General features: G+C 37.1%; 1 protein-coding gene across 4 annotated transcripts in view; it reads left to right on the top strand.

The window, feature by feature from the left end:
- The window catches only part of Pggt1b (protein geranylgeranyltransferase type I subunit beta), a 46,222-nt gene that overhangs the window by 5,544 nt on the left and 20,563 nt on the right, over nt 1-20,115 (top strand). For 3 of the 4 annotated variants that reach the window (XM_074056981.1, XM_074056982.1, XM_074056980.1), the window contains 4 exons: nt 8,466-8,533; nt 10,691-10,842; nt 12,146-12,278; nt 17,361-17,406. In XM_074056981.1, the coding sequence (XP_073913082.1) occupies nt 10,733-10,842; nt 12,146-12,278; nt 17,361-17,406 (289 nt within the window). In that variant the 5' untranslated portion in view covers nt 8,466-8,533; nt 10,691-10,732. Of the gene's footprint in view, nt 1-8,465; nt 8,534-9,343; nt 9,461-10,690; nt 10,843-12,145; nt 12,279-17,360; nt 17,407-20,115 lie in introns of all 4 variants that reach the window. The other variant, XM_074056983.1, reaches the window with a different exon arrangement.

Genomic DNA, 20,115 nt, shown 5'->3' with positions numbered 1-20,115 from the left:
TACAAAGAGGAGTGTGTGATAATTTGGTCAGTAATTACAGATTCTAATATGTCAGTAAGTAGGATTTGCTGTATTTCCTGCTGAGAGTACCATCTAAACCTGTGGAGAAGTGCTGTGATAAGTTACAAGATAAAGTCCTCATTCTTAGGAGCTTGTAGTGAGGCCAGGTTATATTCTTACTAACTTGAAAAATAGAAGGAACATTTTCCCTTTTTGTCAGTTTTATTTTAAAATGGTTTTAAGCAAAAGTCTGGACTTTTGTTCAAAGTTAACTTTTAGGCAGGTGTAAGGTACTATGATTAGATTCCATTTGGGTTTTTTCTTTTTCTTTGTTACTGAAAATATGTGCCCTCATCAAATTATATGCTGCAGCTTGTTAAAGAAATGTATCTTCCATAGTTTAGACAGGCATTTATACACATGGTAGCACACCGAAAAGCTCTTTTGTAACTTTGTGATGAAATATATTTTAACATAAAATAACATTTAAAATTTAGTTGATAATCATTTTTCTGGATGAAAATAGTCCTTGTCTCTGTAGAAGTATGGACATTTATCCAGAGAGCTCCTGTTACAGCATACAGTTTCCAGGGCAGAGTCACTTCCTCACTGCGCTTCTACTTCCTGTGTAATATTGTCCCCTGCTTGTATAGACTCTTTGGTGACTCCATGGTTGAACTGGCTTTCATTCTGCTCTTTAGTGTGTATTTACTGCCCCTTCTCATTTCATTAGCGAAATTAGTTCTTTGTAACACTTTAATACCCAACTCTGCATACTTTCTCATTATTTAATCTTTTTTTGTAAGAGTTGCTACCTGTTTCTGAAATTTCACGTTATTCATAATAATTTTGTTTGCTCTGTACCACCAGAATGGCTAAAAATGAAAAATAATTGTTGACAAGAACATAGCAAACTAGAGCTCTTACATTGCCTAGGAGTTACACAACTACTTTGTAAAACTGTTTGACAGTATTTACTAAGGCTGAATATATGTGTATTCCATAATCTAGCACTTCCACTCTTAGGATATTCCCAACAGAAATGAAAGCGTGTGTTTACCAAAAGGGTGTGCACTAGAATGTTCATGGCAGTATTTTTCATAAGAGCCCATCCTTAGTGGAATCAAGGAATGATAAATGGGCATATTTGCATTCTCTGCAGCAGTGAGAATGGACTGTCTGCAGCTGGGTGCAATTTGGATGAATGTCGTAACATATTTTGGGAGAAAGAAATACACCGTGTATTCTATTTATACAGAATACAAACATAGTTTAAATTGAACAAGGTTTTGGAGTATGGTTAGAAGAGGAGGGAGGACTTCTTGAGCCGAGTGCTGCTTATAGGAATGAACTTTGCAAAAGCTTATGGAGCTGTTTAATTTTGAAGAGTGCTTTTCTTTTGTTTCTTATACTTTGATGAAAGCTTGAAAACTTTTGGGGGTTTAAGTTGCAGCTCACCATGTCTTTGAGGTTTATCAGAATTCTCTCCTGTTGGGCTGTCAATTCCATGCACTTCAGTGGTTTGAAGCCTTTTGCTAAATTTTTGGGTTTTTTGGGTTTTTTTGGTTTGTTTGTTTTCCCTTCAGTCATGGTCTCTTAAAATATTTTTTACTTCTACCTAAATGTAAATTTCTGATGGGTAGAAAATGTGTCCTACTTTCCTTTTCCCTCTGGGTGCCTAAGACATGGTTATACATCAGTAGTTGTTGGATCCTCTGAGCCTTCTCCAGTTTTTCCTCTTTGTTGTATTTCCATAGTTAGCCTCTCTGGCTCTTCAGTTGTTTCTCATTTATAAAACATTTGCAGACTGAGTATAATATGCCTGTGCATCTCATAGGTCTATATTTGTCCCACTTTGTCTTGTCACAAAATAAAGAGAATTAAAAATCTAAATGTTAAACAAAATCTGGGGACCATAAACAAATATTAAAAATTGTTGCATCGTGAATGATAACAAAGATAGATAAGTGACATATTTGGAGAAAATTGTGGTTACACATATAATAAAATATTAATATCTAGACTATGAGGAATTCTTTAAAATTGAGAAAGAAAAGACACATTGTTATTTTTAAATGACAGAATTTAGGGGTTGGAGGTGTGGATTTAGCTGTAAAGTGCCTGCCTACCAAGTACAAAGCCTTCAGTTCAAATCCCAGTACCACCAAAAAAATTACATCTTATACACAGGTAGTTAAAAATTGGCAAGAATACAGAGTGCACTCTTCAGTGTTCTGTTGATCGAAGTAAAATGATTAAAACCTTTGGTTGATGTTTGCCAGGTTGTCCTCAAACTCCAGATTTTCCGGCCTCCCAAGTGCTGGGATTACAGGTGTGCATCACAATACACAACTCATTTAAAACCTTTGAACTATAATTTAGCAGTGTAATTTTTTTTTTACCCTATCTGATATATTTTCCTGTATACTGTAGTGGGTTAAATAGTGGCTCCATAAGGATATGTTTACCCAGAAACTCACAGTGTGACCTTATTTGGAATAAAAGACTTTGTAGATATAATTAAGGTGATGAGACTGAGAAGGAGGCTGTGTTAAGACAGGTAAGGATGGGAATCCTTGGAATGCCAGGGATTGGTGCATACTGGGAACTGGAGAAGTCATGGAACAAATGCTTCCCCAGAGCCTCTACTTGGAAGCAGTACTTGTAACACCTGGATCTTAGACTTCTGAGCTTCAGAAAATTGTTGTAAATCACCAAGTTTGTGGTGATTTACATCTATCAGGAAACTAACTAGAAGAGTGTTCTGTTTTGTTACAGTAGCAAGTTAAAAGCAAAATAAATGTTCATCAGAAATGAAACAGTTAAATAAACTATGACAAGTAAAGAATACTATGCAGGAGTAAAGCCATTGAGGTCGTCCTTTACATGTGCTGACCTGAAACTCTATCTATTGTATATGGTTAAAGGATATAGTGAGAGCTAGGCATGGTGGTACATGGCTGTAGTCTCACTTACTTGAGAGGCCTAGGTAGGAGGATCTCTTGAGCTCAGGAGTTCAAGGCCAGTCTAGGCAGTATAATAAAACCCATCTCAAAAACACAGAGATGTTTTAGCAATCTGTACATGTAATTGTATAGGGGTAACTGAAAGGATACATAGAAAATACTTGTGGTGGGGGAGTAGATGGAGGCAGATGCAGATGGCACAATAAGATACTTTAATTTGTTTTCTGTATATCTTCATTATTTTAGTGTGTACAATAAAAATGTTTCTGATTTAAATTTATGAATTAGATAATGCTTTAACAGCTCTTCAAAACAAAAAATAAACAATTGAAAACTAAAAGCTATATGGTTATGTACAAATGCAACTTATTTTGCTAATGCAGGAATAATACTGAGTATATTTAATATTTTATCATTTTCAAAACATTGCCAAATACATTATCAGATTTGTTGTTCTCCTGACCCAAAAGAGGACATTGAGGGCAGTGACTAAGGTGCATGCCTGAGACTTCACACAGAGGTTAGAGATGGAGTTAGACTCAAGCCTCAGTGCTGCTTTACTAATTAAGTGTGTGGGTCCCAATGGAGACTTTTCATGCAGGCATTTAGGACATTATGACTATTTCATCAAGATTAACCCCGGCCTCCAGTGAGCTCCAGAATCAGAAGGGCCTAGTGGCATCCTAGTATGGGAGTGTGGTTAGAGCATTGGAGCACTGGGCCCTCTTCTCGCATCCAGGAGGAATCAGGCTGAAGACTGTGCCTTCCCTCTTCTGATCACCAGTGAGGAACATTAGCATCTGCATTTTATACATAGAGTCAAAAGGACCAGAGGGACTAATAATTTGTCACAGTAATACAGCTAGTTTATGCAAGAGGCAAGACTTTCTAGTCCTTTGGTATTTTTATTACATAATGTTGATTAAGTGCAATAGCTTCTGTTTATCATATGTGTTTTTCTGTAAGGTACAAATTTTATCATGGGAACTGAAGCTGTCTTATGATTTTAAAGGAAAATCTATCTTTTCCTTAGTAGATCTTATTAAGTATTAGAATTAATGAAGATAAAGTTGAATATTAAAAGGTAAAATCTTCAGTGATTTATTTTTTTTAGTAATTTTTTTCACATTGCTGCTTTTTTTTAATAGAATGCTTTCATGTGGCTAAATCAGACATGTTGCAATTTTAAAATTGTATAGTACATCGGTTTTAGAAACATAAAAGATCAAGAAAGTTTTGCAAAGATATTCCCACAGTGTTCATCTATGTCCCCACCCACATGTCTGGTAGGACATCCCACAGACCTGTCTCAGACCAGGTACAGTCTACATTCTTGACTTGCCAGTGTGTTGAAAGAAATACTTTTAAATTTCTAATCTCTATGAAACAAAGTCTTCCACCTGCCTTTTCTTTAATTGTCCTACGTCTGATTCTAAAACTAATATTTATTTAGAAAATAGATGTGGAAAAGCATTTTTTAGCTGTTGAATTTTTTACTGCACTGGGTCTGTCTTGACAGGAATTTGGCCATAAATCCTCTTACTAGGAAACCTTGTTCTTCTTGAGACCTGTAAAGAATTATTTCTGTATTCATAAAATATAAATGTTCATTTTTAAATAAAATTGCCACCTTCCTCTCTTGAGTTCTAGTTGCTTACTGCAAACACCTGACTTTTATAATGGAAATTAGAAGTTAAGGACATGATCTAATCTTGTTTTGAGTGATAGTACTTGTGTCCACTGTAATTGTGTGGTGATGCTCTAGTCTAGGAGTTGCCTTTATCAGAAGCACCAAAGTGTAACTTTGGGTAATTTTTTTTTCCTCAGGGGGGAGGTGCTAGGGATCCAACCCAGGGCCTCCAACTTACCAAGCAAATGCTTTACCACTGACCTAAATCCCAACCCAAATAAGTCTTTCTTAACTACACTAAACTTGTATATTCTGTAAGTTTATAACCCTTTTTTAAAAGTATTGTTTCTTTTTTTTTTTTTTTTTTTTTTGGTGCTGGTATCGAACCCAGGGCCTCACACATGCAAGGAAAGCACTGTACCACCGAGCTACATCCCAGCCCAAAAGTATTATTTCTTAATGTTTGACATGTAGTTGGTATTTATTGAGCTTAGTAGGAAAATCCTAATTTTGTCTTTGTTGTTTGTTTGGTGGTAATAGGGTTTGAACTCAGGACCACACACTTGCTAGGCAAGTGCTCTACCATTTGAGCCACATCTCAGCCCTTTTTGTTTTAGTTATTTTTCACATAGGGTCTCATGCTTTTGCCTGGGGACCAGCCTCAGACCATGATCCTCCTACCTCTGCCTCCCTTGTGGTTGAGATTACAGGTGTATACCACCATGCCTGACTTGTTTTTTGAGATAGAATCTCACCACCTTTTTCAATAACCTTAAACTGCACTCCTCCTATCTGTGTCTCTTGCATAGCTGGGATTATAGGTACGAGCCACTGTGCCCAGCTAAAACCCTAAGTTTTAAAGTGAGATATGACCTAATGATCAGGTAAGAGTCTGTTTAAAAATTATCTTTCATGTACAGACATAGCTAAACGCATTGTCTTAATTACTCGCCCATCTTCATACTTACACGTAAACACACCCACACACATTACATCCATGTGCACATTCTCGTTTTTGCCCCTCTCTCGTTACCCATTTTCTTTTCTCCTAGGTAACTTGGACTTTTTCATGAGCTGTTGACATCTAAACTGCTTCCTTTTAATGAAGTAGTTTGTCTTTATGTCTACAAAAGCAGAGGATGCATTCACCAAGCAGTGATTCTTGATTGTTTTTCTTTTTTAAATATAATCATCCAGACCCCAAACTCATGGGTTTCATGCAGGCCTGGTAGAGGACGGAAGCTGCTGCCTCTGTGTTTTTTCCAGTCCTGCGATTGGTTCTGCTGAACAGTGGCACTAGATGGCGATGTTTAGTAATCGTGGAGAGGCTGACAGCCTGGCAAGTGCATGCAGGTTTAACACCTGTACAAGAACCCTGGGAGATACTCCTTAACAATGTGCTACTGTCTCTAGTTCAGTCTCCTAACCCTAATGGTATTTTTTGAGTACCAGTGCTCAGATTAATTTAACCAAGCCAAAACTCAGAAATAAGCAAAGGATATACCATTATTCACTTGCCTGTAAGGAAATAGTATTTTATTCAGAAACAGATAATTTATTAAATCCTTACTCTATGGTGTAAAACACCTAACAGAATTGTGTAAGTTAGCAGGGGACCTGATAAAAGCCTCCAAATGAGAGTGTAAACTCAGACCCCCAGAGATGGAATGGAGCCTTCTTCCATCTGTGGAGAAGGACTTTTATGGAGGGCTATCAGCAAGTAGGTATCTTGAAAGGATAACCTTAAAAAGGCAAGCCTAAGGAGGGAAAAAAGCTTTTAAATCCTCTAGGAAAAGACAACTTTTGGCAGTGCCTCTTAGCCAACTTGACAGTGACTAAAACACAGTGGTGATAAAAGTTGTAACAAAAATTCCTAATGGGGAGATAGAATTCTAAAGATGCACCCATTCCCTGGTTATTCAGTCAGACACTGGGGACGGCGGTGAAGGGACTTTGCAAGTGAGAGTTAGAGTTAAACTGAACAGCTGATCTTGAAATGTGGAAGATTCTCCATAGGTGGTACATATACAGGTGGCCTCAGTATAGTCATATGAGCAGCAGAAGGGCCACATGTAGGAAATGTAATGAAAGAGAATGCCAGAGGGAGGCTAACCATGGAAAGGATTCGAATGCCATTACTGCTCTCATGCAAGAGTCCCTTGTGCCAGAAATGAAAGGGAAGATCTAGGAGCAAGGGGGAGCCCCTAGCCAGTAGCCAGCAAAGAAACCGAGACCTCAGGCCCACAGCTGCAAGGAACTTCATTGTGCAACACCCTAAATAAGCTTGGAGGCTGATTGCTCCTGCAGAGCCTCCAGTCAGCACTGGACTAATGTCACCCTCCCAGTGCTTGATTTGGGCTGGTAAGACCTGTTGGACTTCTGCCTTCCACAGATGTGAGATAATACATAAATGTCTTCAGTCCTAAGTTTGTGCAATTTATTGTGCAGCAGCGAGTGACACAGGACAAAATATGATATGAACCCTTGTTCATATCATTCTATGGAATGATTGTTTTTATTCCCTTCCAGGCTTTATCATGATGTGCTGTTTGCTTAATTATAAGCATGATACATATGTATCTTTGTATCCTGCTTTTTCCTCTTAACATGGCCATATGCATTTCTCCATATTGCTGCATGGCTTTATTAACAAGTACCTTTAATAAAGCAGTATAATGTTCCATTATTACACTAAATTGAGTATGTCTGTGCATATGGCATATTTGAAGTTATTGGAATAGACTTTCAGATGTATCATTACTTGAAGGTCGTGAGTGTATTTATGACTTTGTTATATACATTGACAAGTCTTAAATGACTTACCAATTTAAAAGTTCGTAGTAAAGATGGAGAACCATGTTCATTGAGATCATTCTTGCCATTAGTACCTTGTTTAGTAAATTTTTTTGCCAACAAAGAGATGATGATTGATGGGTTTTAAATTTAGTGGTTCTTAGTTTGTTCAAAGAATTAATGTATATACTGCTAATCTAAGTATTTCAAGGAAATACTTATTAAAAGGTGAATAAAGTACAGCTTGTGATTTGAAAAAGAGTGAAAAAGTTGTTATACTTTAATCATGCACCTGTCATAAGAGATATAAGAAAATGACTCCTTACATCAGAGCCTTTTTTTAAGCAGTGTCTTTACGTTCTTACCTTCTGCATCTAAAATGCTGACTTTAATAGCTATCAAAACCATAATTACTGTGCCTGTAATTGTTTTATTGTCTTTAGCTTACATTTCATTGATATTTGAAACATGAAAAGCATTAGCTAGGAAAAGATGTGTGATTAAATATACCTTGAGTAGAAATAAGTGCTAACTTACAGTATTCTATGTATTTCATTTTAAGAACTTTGAATAAAAGTCTGTCTAATACTGAGACATGAAGTCTGTGGCTATAGAGCAGTTTATATCTTTAGCTTGTGAATAAAGAAGCAGTGAGTTAAAGTAAAAGACTTTGGATGAGAAATTAGGATTCTAGACCTTGTAATGCTAAGATGTCACTTAATCCCTGGGCTTCTGTTTTCTGTTATGTAAATACAGAGACCATGTAGGTCACATAAAAAATGATCATCTAGGAGAATTGTGCAGGTATTTTGTATGCAGAGGGGTAAGCTATCAATAAAAGGTATAGTAAGAAATCCCTCTTTTGTATGACTACCACAGAGATTCAATGAAGGGATTCCTGTAAAGCACAAGAATGGATGTGATACAAGGCAAGCATTCAACATTAGCTAGCATGAAAATGGAAACAGTGAGAAAGCTTTTCTACTAAAATTTCTGGAAGATAGTACAACTAAAATGCTTTAGAATCTGTACAAAAGTAATGTGTACTTTAAATAAGCACGTGTTTTGTTTTCTAGGATCAAATCTAAGTCGCTGTGGTTTCAGAGGCTCTTCATACCTGGGTATTCCATTCAATCCATCAAAGGTTAGTTCTCTGTGGGTCAGAGGATAGAAGGGTAATCAGATTTTAGTGAAAAAGGAGACCAAGAAAAATTATTCAGTAAAACAAGGCTTCCAGGTTTCAGTATACTAAGGTCTATTGAGTAGTGTGTATTATAAAATGAAAATTCTTAAGGGAAACCTGTCGCCCTGTCCCCCTTTCCTGGATGATTTATAGTACATATACATGCAGAAATTTCTACTAATTATTTTAAAATTTTTGTCTCTATTGCCTGCATGTGTATGTGTATAAAAATTATTAGGGATTTTTCTGAAGAAAACAAATAGAAAGCACTCAAGTACTTTGATACTTGCTTTCTAAGAAGCCAGTAAACTTCCTGTGTTGTAGAAGCACTGCATTCAGCTCTAATTTCTTAGAAGTGAGGAAAAAAAAGTTCTCAAGGTAGTTAAGTATTAATTTGATGACTTGGGTAGTGATTAATTTGATAACTTTTTATGGCAATAGGCACAACTGCCTCTGCATTGTAACCAGATGCTTTGGAATCAGCCTTTGCCAGTATAACAAGCAGTGAGCCCTAACAAAGTGAAGAGCTCTTTGCTTTTATAAAGAAGCAGACCCAGAACAAACTTTGTAGATTTTCCATTTGTGCTCAGAATCCTCCTCTCCTCTCTCCCTGCTTTCCCTCTCCTACCTTCAGTTCCCTTCCTCCTTCCCTCTCTTACTGCTTTCCTCTCCTTTTCTCAATACTGGGGATTGAATTCATGGTTTCATGCATGTCAGGCAAGTGCTCTACCACTGAAGCACATCTCCAGCTCTTTTAACTTTTTTTAAAAGGAGGCCTCACAGAATGGAAACTTTCCTTGATGGGGTCGATCTGTTTACATAGAGGGAACAAGCCAGTATCTGATTGCATTGAATATATCAATATTTGTATCCAGTTGCAAGCTGAAGGTAAATGAAGTGCTGCCAGTTCTTCCGTAGTCTGCTTCAAAACTTTGGAATAAATAGCCCATATTTTGGAGGGATTATTTGCTTTAACTTTCTTCCTCTATGCTGGTTTCCATGCATCAAGGTCATATGAATTCACCAAGATGTCTCAGTCATGGGTGCCATGTGCTCTTAGCTGGGAATGTAAAAACAGGATTAATAAGATGTATTTCTTTTTTTCACATATGTGATATTTCCCAACTTAAGCTAGTCCTGAATAAAGGTGGTCTCTCCAGTTAGTCATATAAACAACATCTGGGTGTCCTGACATTGCAGTGACGACTGTTACATATTTTAAGTCCACATGCAGATGCACACCCACACTTGCTGGGATACAGCAGTGCTTTAACAGTGTTCTCTTTAAAAGCTGATTTTCTCTACTCCGGAGACATTTTTACTTTTCATTTATTTATTTGTGTGATGGGGTCTCATGTTGCCCAGGCTCCTGCCTCAGCCGTCTGAGACTAAGAGGTAAACCATAGCACCTGACTCCCAAGACACTGCAAAAATAACAAGAACGAAAATTGAGGAAGCAGCCAGTTTTCCCTTTGGTTCATACGTTCTCATGAAACCCACTTTGGGCCTGAGTCACCTGAATCCTGTAGTCTTTTGGGGAAGAGGGTTTCATGCTCCAGGCTGTATTGCCTTTATCTGAATTCTCTATGCTAATAGGAAGGATGGTGGTGCTTACTTAATATTTCAAGCTTTTATTTGTATTCCTTATTTGGTTTTTGCTATTCATAGTGCTAGTATTTATTAGCGCCTCTCCGAGAGAATGATAGATTCTTCAGTATTCTTTTTTTTTAATGTAGTGATTAATTTAGAGCGCTCCTATATAAAAGAATTTTTTTTAAGTCTTTTTTGTTTAAAAGGCTTAAGTTCTTTTCTAACTTTGTAAGACTTGAACTATAAATGATAGCGTTGATTAGTTATGAAGTTCAAATAATTTGGTTTATTATAATATCATAATTCTATAAAGCTTGAGGTATCTAAGATAAGTATAAAAATTATGTAGCCTGCAATGTATGTGATCATATTTACATTGAGAAAAATGGAGGTTTGTTTTTCTCACTTGGATGTGTATGCACCTTGGGATAAGCAACATTTAACTGTATTATTTACTGAAATCTGATGTTAAACTAATAATAAATGTTTTCAGTTCATTAATTGACATACAATTAATTTTGAATTTAGAGTCTTGGAACAGCTCATCCTTATGATAGTGGACACATAGCAATGACCTACACTGGACTTTCATGTTTAGTTATCCTTGGAGACGACTTGAGCCGAGTAAATAAAGAAGCTTGCCTAGCTGGCTTGAGAGCCCTTCAGCTGGAAGATGGGAGGTATGAATCATTGGAACTAAGAAGCTGACACACCACTGTAGGAGATTGTTAAAGGCTCTTATTAGAACCATTCAAAGCTGAGGACATAACTTTCAGGGTTGTGATTGCCTCGCATGCACAAGGCCCTGGGTTCAACCCAGCAGTGCAAAAAACAAAAAGAGCCATGTAAAGTTGTTGTATACATAGTTAAGCATTTAATCGAAAAAGTAATCTTGACACTTTTTGTGTAAATGAAAATAAAAATTATTTTACAATAGCAGAACTCCTGTTTCCATTTTTCATCTACCTTCTAGGTAAAAAAAATGGGTTTTTTGAAGGAAATGTATGTTTAGTTCTAACTTTTGTTCTTTAAAAGTCCCATTGGGGGAGAAAGGAATGAGTATTGGCAATTTCTGTGACATTTTCTTTTTTCTTTTAATCTTTTATTTTTATTATTTTCTTTTTGGTGGGTCTGGGGTTGGAACTCCAGGCTTCATGCTTAATAAAGCAGGCACTCTACTACTTGAGTCACACCTTCAGTCCTCTGTGACATTTTCTAATAGCAAAAAAGAATTAGTATGCTCACTAATAGTTGATTATTTGCTTGTTGTGTCTAAAGAGTTTTCAAAGGTTTTAAGTTCAAAACAGCTGTAAACCTGGTAAGTGATAAACAGTAGTGATGCTGTCTTAAGGGAAAGACTTTGCATACAAATCCTATTGTGTAACCACACAGTATATCTTTGTGTTTCATCTGTTAATATATTTATATCCTGTCAGTGTTTGCAAAATACTGCTCTTGAGGAAAAAATTTATGTTGTCCTTGGTTACTGTCACCTTATCTTTGTTTATAAATAAGTACATTTGTGACTCAGACTTTTACATGAAAACTGAGTATGCGGCAAAACAATGTGATTGATCAATTAATAGTTATCTCTCCCCTCTCTCTCTCTGTCTGTCTTTACACACACACACATACACACACACACACACAAGAATTTTACCAAAGCAAAACATGGGCTTGGCAGTAGGTCCGAGCTTCTACCTGTTACTTTTCTGCCATTGATTCTTAAGCCATGAGTACAAAGGAGTAGCACATTCATTTGCAGTACTCCCTAGAATCAGAACTGTGAAGTTGAGTGGTGATGTAGAGAATTGTTTTGTATTATTCAAGCTTATAATCCCAGAGTGCAATACAAATAGAATATGGTTTTAAAATCAGTGATAGATGTTTTTCTGTGAGTAAAGACACAAAGTAGGTGTTTCAGACCACCTTGTAAAAAGATTATAGTCCAGTGTTAATAGAAAACCATATCGTGATTTTCAGCTTTTGTGCAGTACCTGAAGGCAGTGAAAACGACATGCGATTTGTTTACTGTGCTTCCTGTATTTGCTATATGCTCAACAACTGGTCAGGCATGGATATGAAGAAAGCCATCAGCTACATTAGAAGAAGTATGGTGAGTTATGTCAATAAAATTAACAGGTTTAGTTATGATTGCTGGTACGTGAGAACTGCAGTAATACAGTGCATACCTCAGTTCTACCATCAAGAATTTGGAAGTAAGGACACTAAGGTTGCTTTCTTGGTGTTGCTTTATATGGGGTGTATAAGAACCCCATGTAAAACTAAAAAACCATTGAAATGTAGTACTTACATGAATTTTTTTTTTATTCTAACATTTATTTTAAGGACAACAAGTAGAAATGTCATTCTTTCACACAGTACAGCTTACTTTTTTTATTGGCAATAGTAAGGAAAGCTTAGTCTCAGCCAGAATTATCCTTTACTCTGTTTCATCTCATATATATAAAACTGAGAAATAAAAGTGCTGCCTTTCAGGTTTGTTACATGGTTTTTAGTTCTGTAGATTAGACTATTTAAGGCTGTTAATCCAGTCTTTCACCAATAGAATGTTTCAGAGTGAAAATGTCTGTGAGTTCTCAGAGGAATGAAATAGGATTTAACTGAATATGTAACTCTAGGTGAGATTTTGTAGAATGTACTGTAGCACAAATTTTAAAAAGCTGTGGATGCAGAAAGAAGAGGCTGTAAAGGAGTCATGAGCAGAAGAATGGTTTATGTAGGAGAGTGGGTGATGCACATTGATCTGCCCGGTTCATTGACTTGCCCATTCGGCCAGTGTGATGTATGCCAGTTTTCTCTGTAAAGCTAGCATTTTTCTTTTTGTGATTATTTAGAATCTCATGGTACATTATCTAGAAACTATAAATGTCTGTCATCAAACTCTTACCCATTCACTGATGGTTTCCCAGCTCTACATCCATCCTATAAATATCAGTTGAAATTCTGCTGTTAGGAAAAGCTTTCTCTGCCTTCATTTCTTTACTTACTTGTTTTTATTTAGTGGATTATAAACTTTTACCATCATTATTTATTTTGACCCTTAGGTTGTCCCAGATTTGGGCATGGAGGACCTTTTAGGCAGGCTCACTGCCCTTTTGACATGTTCCCTTCATTTTTAGACCCTCCTTGCTTTTTGGCACAAGGTTCATGTTTTCTTTCCCAGCCTCAGGACTGAGAGCAGCTATTTTTTCAGGGAGTCTGTTCTTACTGGAGGATGATATTTAGAATCTAAAATCTGGGTCTAAGTGTGCTCATCGGTCCTGGAATACCTTTGCTTTCAGGCCCTATCTCAACATGCAGAACTAGAAAATGTCTATATGTATGTATGCATAGATCAGTTTAGGTATTGAAAATCTTCAGTCTATACAAATGCCTCACATTTCAGTCTTTACACGAGACTTGTTTTCCTTATGGAGAATGCTATTTATTCTGTGTTATTTATTTGAAGTACAACTAGGTTTATTTATTTGGATTTGTTTATTTGTTTGGAGGATCATTTTGATTCCCATTTTGCTCCATTTAGATATGTCCTCAACTTTGTTGATTTTTATTTACTTAATAGATGAACGATTAACCTGGTTCTGAATGTAAGAACTGTGCAAAAAGATATGTTCAAAGAGGAGTGTCCCCTTTCTGTCTTTCACCCCCTTCTCAACCCTCAGATACACCATTTTGTTCATATTCATTTTGTAGGTAGCATTCTCTAGTTTTGGGATGATCTTTCCTATTTTTCTGTTTGATGGGAAGATACGTGAATCTTACTTCTTATGCAAAAGATACCATATCACGGGTAGTTTTTTTAGTTTGCCTTTTTTTTTCCCCCACTGAGCAATATACCTTGAAAGTCACTTATAAGTCCATGGAGATTTTTCTCATTATTTTTCTTACATTTGGTTGATCAAAATCTGAATGCAAGCCAGGCACTGGTGGTTCACACCTATAATCCTAGATACTTGGGAGGTGAGATCGCGAGGATTCAAGTTTGAGGCCAGCCCTGGCAAATAGTTCCTGGGACCCCTGTCTACAGAATAACCAGAGCATGTAATGAAGGTGTGGCTCAGATAGTAGAGCACCTGCTTTGCAAGTGCAAGGCAATGAGTGCAAACCCCAGTCCTACAAAAAAAAAAGAAAAAGAAAATCTAAATGTATATGTAATTTTATTAGCTGAATCCCATTTTCTCTTCAGAAAAGATGGACCAGTTTATATTCCCACCACCCATAGGAGGGTGCCACAGAGCCTCACAGGTAGAATTTATTTTCATCTTTTCCCCTGGTGGCTGAAAAATGATATTTCAGTATGTTTTAAATTTACATTTCTTTTATTATGAATGAGATTGACCATTTTCTTAACTCAAGATCTGTACAACACCAGGCAGCTGGCCAGATTCAGCCTTTGGGCCATTTGTTCTTGTCCATTGGGAGAATGGTGGGGGCTGGGGACACTGAACTCAGGTAAGTACTCTGCCACAGAGCCTCATCCCCAGCCATATTTTATTTTGTCACTTTTAGGTATTTTGATTTTATGTACTTTCTTTTTTGCATGTCTTTATTTCAACCACTTTATCTTACATTTTTATTTCTTTATCTCACTTTTATATTTTTGACTGTTTTCTGCCTTTTCCTTTACTGTGTTTTCATTCTAAACAATTATTCCTTAGGCATCTCATAGTTTAGTTCTTATATCTTATTTTTTCTTCTTCTTTTTTTTTTTTGCTCTGAAATCATTTAACTCATTATTTCTTACTATTGTTTGTCCACTTCTGGTTTGTTTGGTTTTTTTTGGTGCTCTTGGGGTTTTGAACTCAGAGCTAGTAGGCAAGGTGCTCTATCTCTTGAGCCCCTCCTCCAGCCCTTTTTTGTGTTGAGTATTTTTGAGGTAGGGTCTCACAAACTATTTGCCTTTGCTGGCTGCAAACCGCGATCCTCCTGAATAACTAGGATTACAGGAGTGAGCCACTCGCACCTGGCTCTGTTTCCATTTTTAATTTTTAATACCCCTTTCATATTCCCAAATACTTGTTTGAGAATGTACAGTTGAGTTTGGAGTGCTAAATTAAGTTTCTGCTCCATGGCTGTTTCTTGATAAGGGCATATTTTCATCTAAGAGTTAATGTGTAGATAACTTTTTCGCTTTCTGTTTAGTGATTCCATGGATTCTTTTTTCTTACAAGAATTTATAGCATAAGGTTGCCCTCTTTTCAGTGCAATAAAGTGTGACTTCTTTAAAGAATGATTCTTTTTAGAGGTGGGGAAAGGCTTGTATGTTCTATAATTGTCTAGTAGAAAAGTTCTCATTTGTTTCTCAGGTCTCTAAATTTTACTCTTGCGTTTTCCTTGATGACTTGATCTTCAGAGGGCCTGTCTCTCTTCTCTTCTTAACTTTCTTCTCCAGAAGCCATGTTATTTGAGCACTACCATACTTACACGCTCTTGTTTTCAAGACCTCTTTCAGTAAAGGCTTCCCTTGCTTTGCATGGTAGTGCCAGGCCACAGTGATAGCCAGGCAAGCTGAAGTGATGCATAGTGATTTTAATCAGTAGTGGGAGAATGCTGATCGTTACATATCCTCAACATTTTTCACTACATTAAAAACTCTTTTACTGTACATTACAAAAGTACAGGGATTTTTTAATAGTAAAAATATTTAATACACTTTAAACATTAAAAATACTGAGAACTAAAGTGCTATCTTTAAATGGTTCTTTAAAGTCTTTTGATGTAACTTAGGATGTAAGTTCCTGTGGTCATACTCTTAAGTTTATATCCATCGCAGCATATTCTCCTTTGTGTTTTTTTCCTTTGTTACTTTTGGTTTCAGCTTTTTGATACAGGGTCTCACTATGTAGCCCAGTCTGGCCTCTTAACTCACAATCCTCCTACCTCCCTCTGTCTTCCAGGTAGTAGGAATACAAACGTGTGCCACCGTGCCTGCTTTCCTTCACATTTTCAGAGTTGTGGGATGTCTTTGAGAACTTCTTTTGTGTGAAGCTTTTGTCTGGCAGCCCATGTCTGGAACATCGTCTTTGCCCTCGCTCACATAGCTGTCTCTCTTTGCTTACTTTTTCTGACTGGATATGTCATCGTGTCTCTTGCGCAGAGATACTGCTACATTCCCGTGCTAGCTAGTTCTCACTTCCATGGTCAATGTTTTTGATTTCTTTACTGTACTTTTCATCTTCGGTGGCTAATTCATGAAGCCTCACTGAGAGACAGACTGCATAGCCACATCCTTTGTTCAACTGAATAACATGCAGAAGCAAATTATTAAGAGACTTGGAAAAGGATGAAGTAATTGGTCTCTGATCATTGTGCCCATTTAATGTAATGATTTATGGACTGAAGAACTTATACTTTATGCTTTTTAAAAGTATTATACCTTTAAAAGTTTTATACCTTTATACTTTTAAGATTGTTGCTTCCAGTTAATACACTAAGGTTACTGAAATTTGAGCCATTTTTATTACTTAAAATCATGGTAACTATAATTGGACCTGTGCCAAGCAAGTCCACTCTTAAAGTGGGCTTTGTCTTTTAGAAAGTGATTTTAGATTACGATCAGCTCTACCATTCATCCCCTCCTCCTTTTCCCTCATAGTTTTTCACAAAGCCCCACTGCTCTCCGTAAACATGTGTCAGAGATGACTTATGGGGATTTGATGTTTCTTTTTCCATAGACAGGCAGTATGACGCTTGAGCATGTTGTCTTTGTAAAGGTTTGAGTTTTGTAAGTTTTATTGTTCTTATTCTTGATTTTGGAGGAAATGTGGGGAGATTGAAATTTAGGCAGGCTCTATTATCCTTAGCAAGCCAAAACTCTCACAATAAGTTTTGTGTTTATAGACTTGTTTGAGTGTAAAGCTCTTACATTTTCACTCAACTCTTACATCCTTGGAAATGCAAGAGAAGTAAGGGCTCAGATTTTTTACTGCGTAGAAATTGAACATGTATGTATTACCTGAATAATTGATTCTCAGAATGTGCCTCTTGTGATTTGGCTTGGTGAGTAAGACAAAATGGGGTACTTGAAAATGCCTTATTCTACCTCTCCGTAAAGAAAAGTATATGTTTTAGTAGATAGAGTAAGAGAATTATTTAATGCTATGGCAACTTTTTCATTTGTTACTTTTTCTCTGTTAAACTAAGCAGTGTTTTTTTTTTTTGTTTTTTTTTTCAGTCTTATGACAATGGGCTGGCCCAGGGAGCTGGACTTGAATCTCATGGTAAGACTTCTTAATGGATGTGTAGTTTCTTTAACATCACAATATCTTCAGTATGGAAGACCTCTCAAGCTTGTCTCAACCCTTGGGGTAGCCTGATTATCTTGTCACTTTCCTACTTCTCTCTTTCACACTTTTGTACCATTTGAAGCCTCTTAGATCAGTAACCATTAGGACTTAGATCAGTAACCGTTAGGACTTTTTTACTTAGGACTAGGGGTGTAGCTCATGAGCCCTGGGTACAATTCAGCAGCAGCTTATTTTCTTTGGTTTAACACTAAAAGACTAGACCCAAGAGATATACTGTATTAAACTTGAATCAATAAATGTGTGAAGAGATGAAAACTTTTGCCTTCCTTAATATAATACATCCTTAGTAATGGTCATAAACATTTTTGCTGCTTAGCTTATGATCTGTATAAACATTAACACAGTCTCTTCTCTCTCATTTTTTTCCTTACTTTTGGCAGAACCAGAATAGTGAGATGACAGTTATTAAGTTTGTCAGCACAATAGCCTGACTTCCCTCAAATTGAAATTTCCATTCAGATATAAATAAGTTTCCATTCTCCTTTTCTAAAAAGAAAGAGCCAGACCCTGGGGGACTTCAGAGTGAACTTCAGTTTCCTTTTTATCACAGCATGGGGTTTTGTGTGTGTGTTCTTTTGTTTGGCACTACTGGTGTTTGAACTGAGAGCTTCATGCTTGTGTTCTGCAGCTTGAGCCACACCTCTATTCCATTTTTTCTCTGGTTATTTTTTGGAGATGGGATCTCACAAACTATTTTCCCAGGCTGGCTTGGAACCTCATTTTCAGCTTCCCAGGTAGCTAGGATTACAGCCATGAGCCCCTGGCATCCAGTTCTGATGGCAGTTTTTTATGTGCTCATTTGTCATCTCTGTCTCCTGCAAGCATGATAGAGTAATCCGAAGGAGATCAGTGTTTGGGCTTTGGCCCTGATATACCAGCTATGTCACCTTGGCTCCTCACTTAAGCTTTCCAAGGGTTTCTTCATCAAAAGAGTAGAAATTGTCTTTAAGAAATTGCCTGTAAGAGATAATGGGTATGAGATTTGCACACTAAAAATTGTATAAAATTATTTTTAGCAATTATTCTTTAACCTCATATCCTTGAATATCCCTGTGTCCTTGTCTATTAGATACTCTTCATTCCCTCCTTTAATTTAGATATTTGTAGATTATGTGCCACTAAGGAGTATATAAAACACTGTCTAAAATTCTCCTCTGAAACCATACCATGGCACCATGATTCTAGTGTGTGAGTTATATGAGATGGGATGTAGGAAGAACAGGCAATAGAGGCATCGAGCAAGGGCTCACGTCACCATGCATAGAAACCAACAGTATGTATGCCACTGATTGTTTCAAGAAGAGCTTTATTTCATGATCAACCAGCAAGGAAGTCAGCAGCTGTAAACTCAGGTCTGCCTCACTGATAGGTTAGTATTGGAAATTTACAGGACCAAAAATGGGGAGAAGCTGCTTACTGATTAGAGGACAAAAAAACATTTTAGAGTTCTTTTGCACAGGCATACATGGTCATCATGCCTCTTCTTCACAGGTCACATGTTTCTTTTCCAGAGTGAGGGGAGAGTTGTGTTGTGCTTGGGGAATTTTGAGTTTGTAACACTGAAAGGTCATGGATTAGCACCTGGCTTCTGCTCATGTCCATTCTTGAAAGCTGGTTTCAAAATGTCCTTGGGTGGATTCTGGAGGCACTTCCTGAAAAACAGCTCAAGTACTTTTTATTTAAGGAATTTATGTACAGCTGTGTTGAGGCTTTAACTGATTCCAGTAGCAATTATGTTACTGGCTATCCACATGGTCAGAGGAGTGGTTGTAGTTGCACAAAGAGGAAATGTAATCACTCTTAAGAATTTCTGAAAAGATAGGGTCTGGTGCTCAGTGTTGTAGCACAAGACACCTGTGGAACAGGCACTGTTGTTCCCAAAAAGTTAGAATTATATTCTTGAGATATATAGGGCTGCTCAAAACTTCATAAAGGGTCCTGTCAGGAGGAAAATCTTCCTGAGTCACACTAGTCATATTTCAAGTATTCTCAGTGATGGACTGCAGTTCACACCAAAAAGTGTCTCTTTTTATCTGTAAATTTGGCTTGGTAGCCTTGGGTTCCAAAGCCCAGTGCACCACAGAATACTCAGGTGCCTCAAATGGCTTATAGCTATGCCAGAATATAGCTCCCTCAGCCTTGGAGGTAACCTGGAGTTTGGGGCACCAGGTAAGTTTGCTTCTGGCCAGGAGTTCTGTCCTCACACAGTATTCCCTGCAAATACCAGGTAGTTTAACTTTGCTTATGTGCTATGAGGAGGGTAGGCTGAGCAGTATTACCCTAGAGGTCTCAGTTATAGTGTACCTGAGCCTCAGCACTATCTATACCACAGTGAAGTCCTGTAATTTGACCATCCCAAGTATTAATCTTGTGGGAAAAGTGGTCCCATGTACCATTTGTCCTTCTTCAAAAATGGCTTAATTTTCCATGTAAGCCTTCAGCAACTTACAGTTCTCTTTTAAAGTTGTGAGTAATTTACATTTTGAGTTCACTGTCCTTTTTTCGCTCCTCATCTTGTATTTATTGAAGCTTCCTGCTTTTTCATTGAAATGTTGAGTTCCTCTTATGCAGCTCTCTGATTGTTTCAGCTCCTTCATGAGATTTACTTCTGCTCTCTTTCTT

Source organism: Castor canadensis, chromosome 16 (assembly GCF_047511655.1).
Source record: "Castor canadensis chromosome 16, mCasCan1.hap1v2, whole genome shotgun sequence".
NCBI lineage: Eukaryota > Metazoa > Chordata > Mammalia > Rodentia > Castoridae > Castor > Castor canadensis.
Note: the sequence above shows the minus strand (reverse complement) of the source record. Positions and strands in the feature narration are given on the sequence as shown.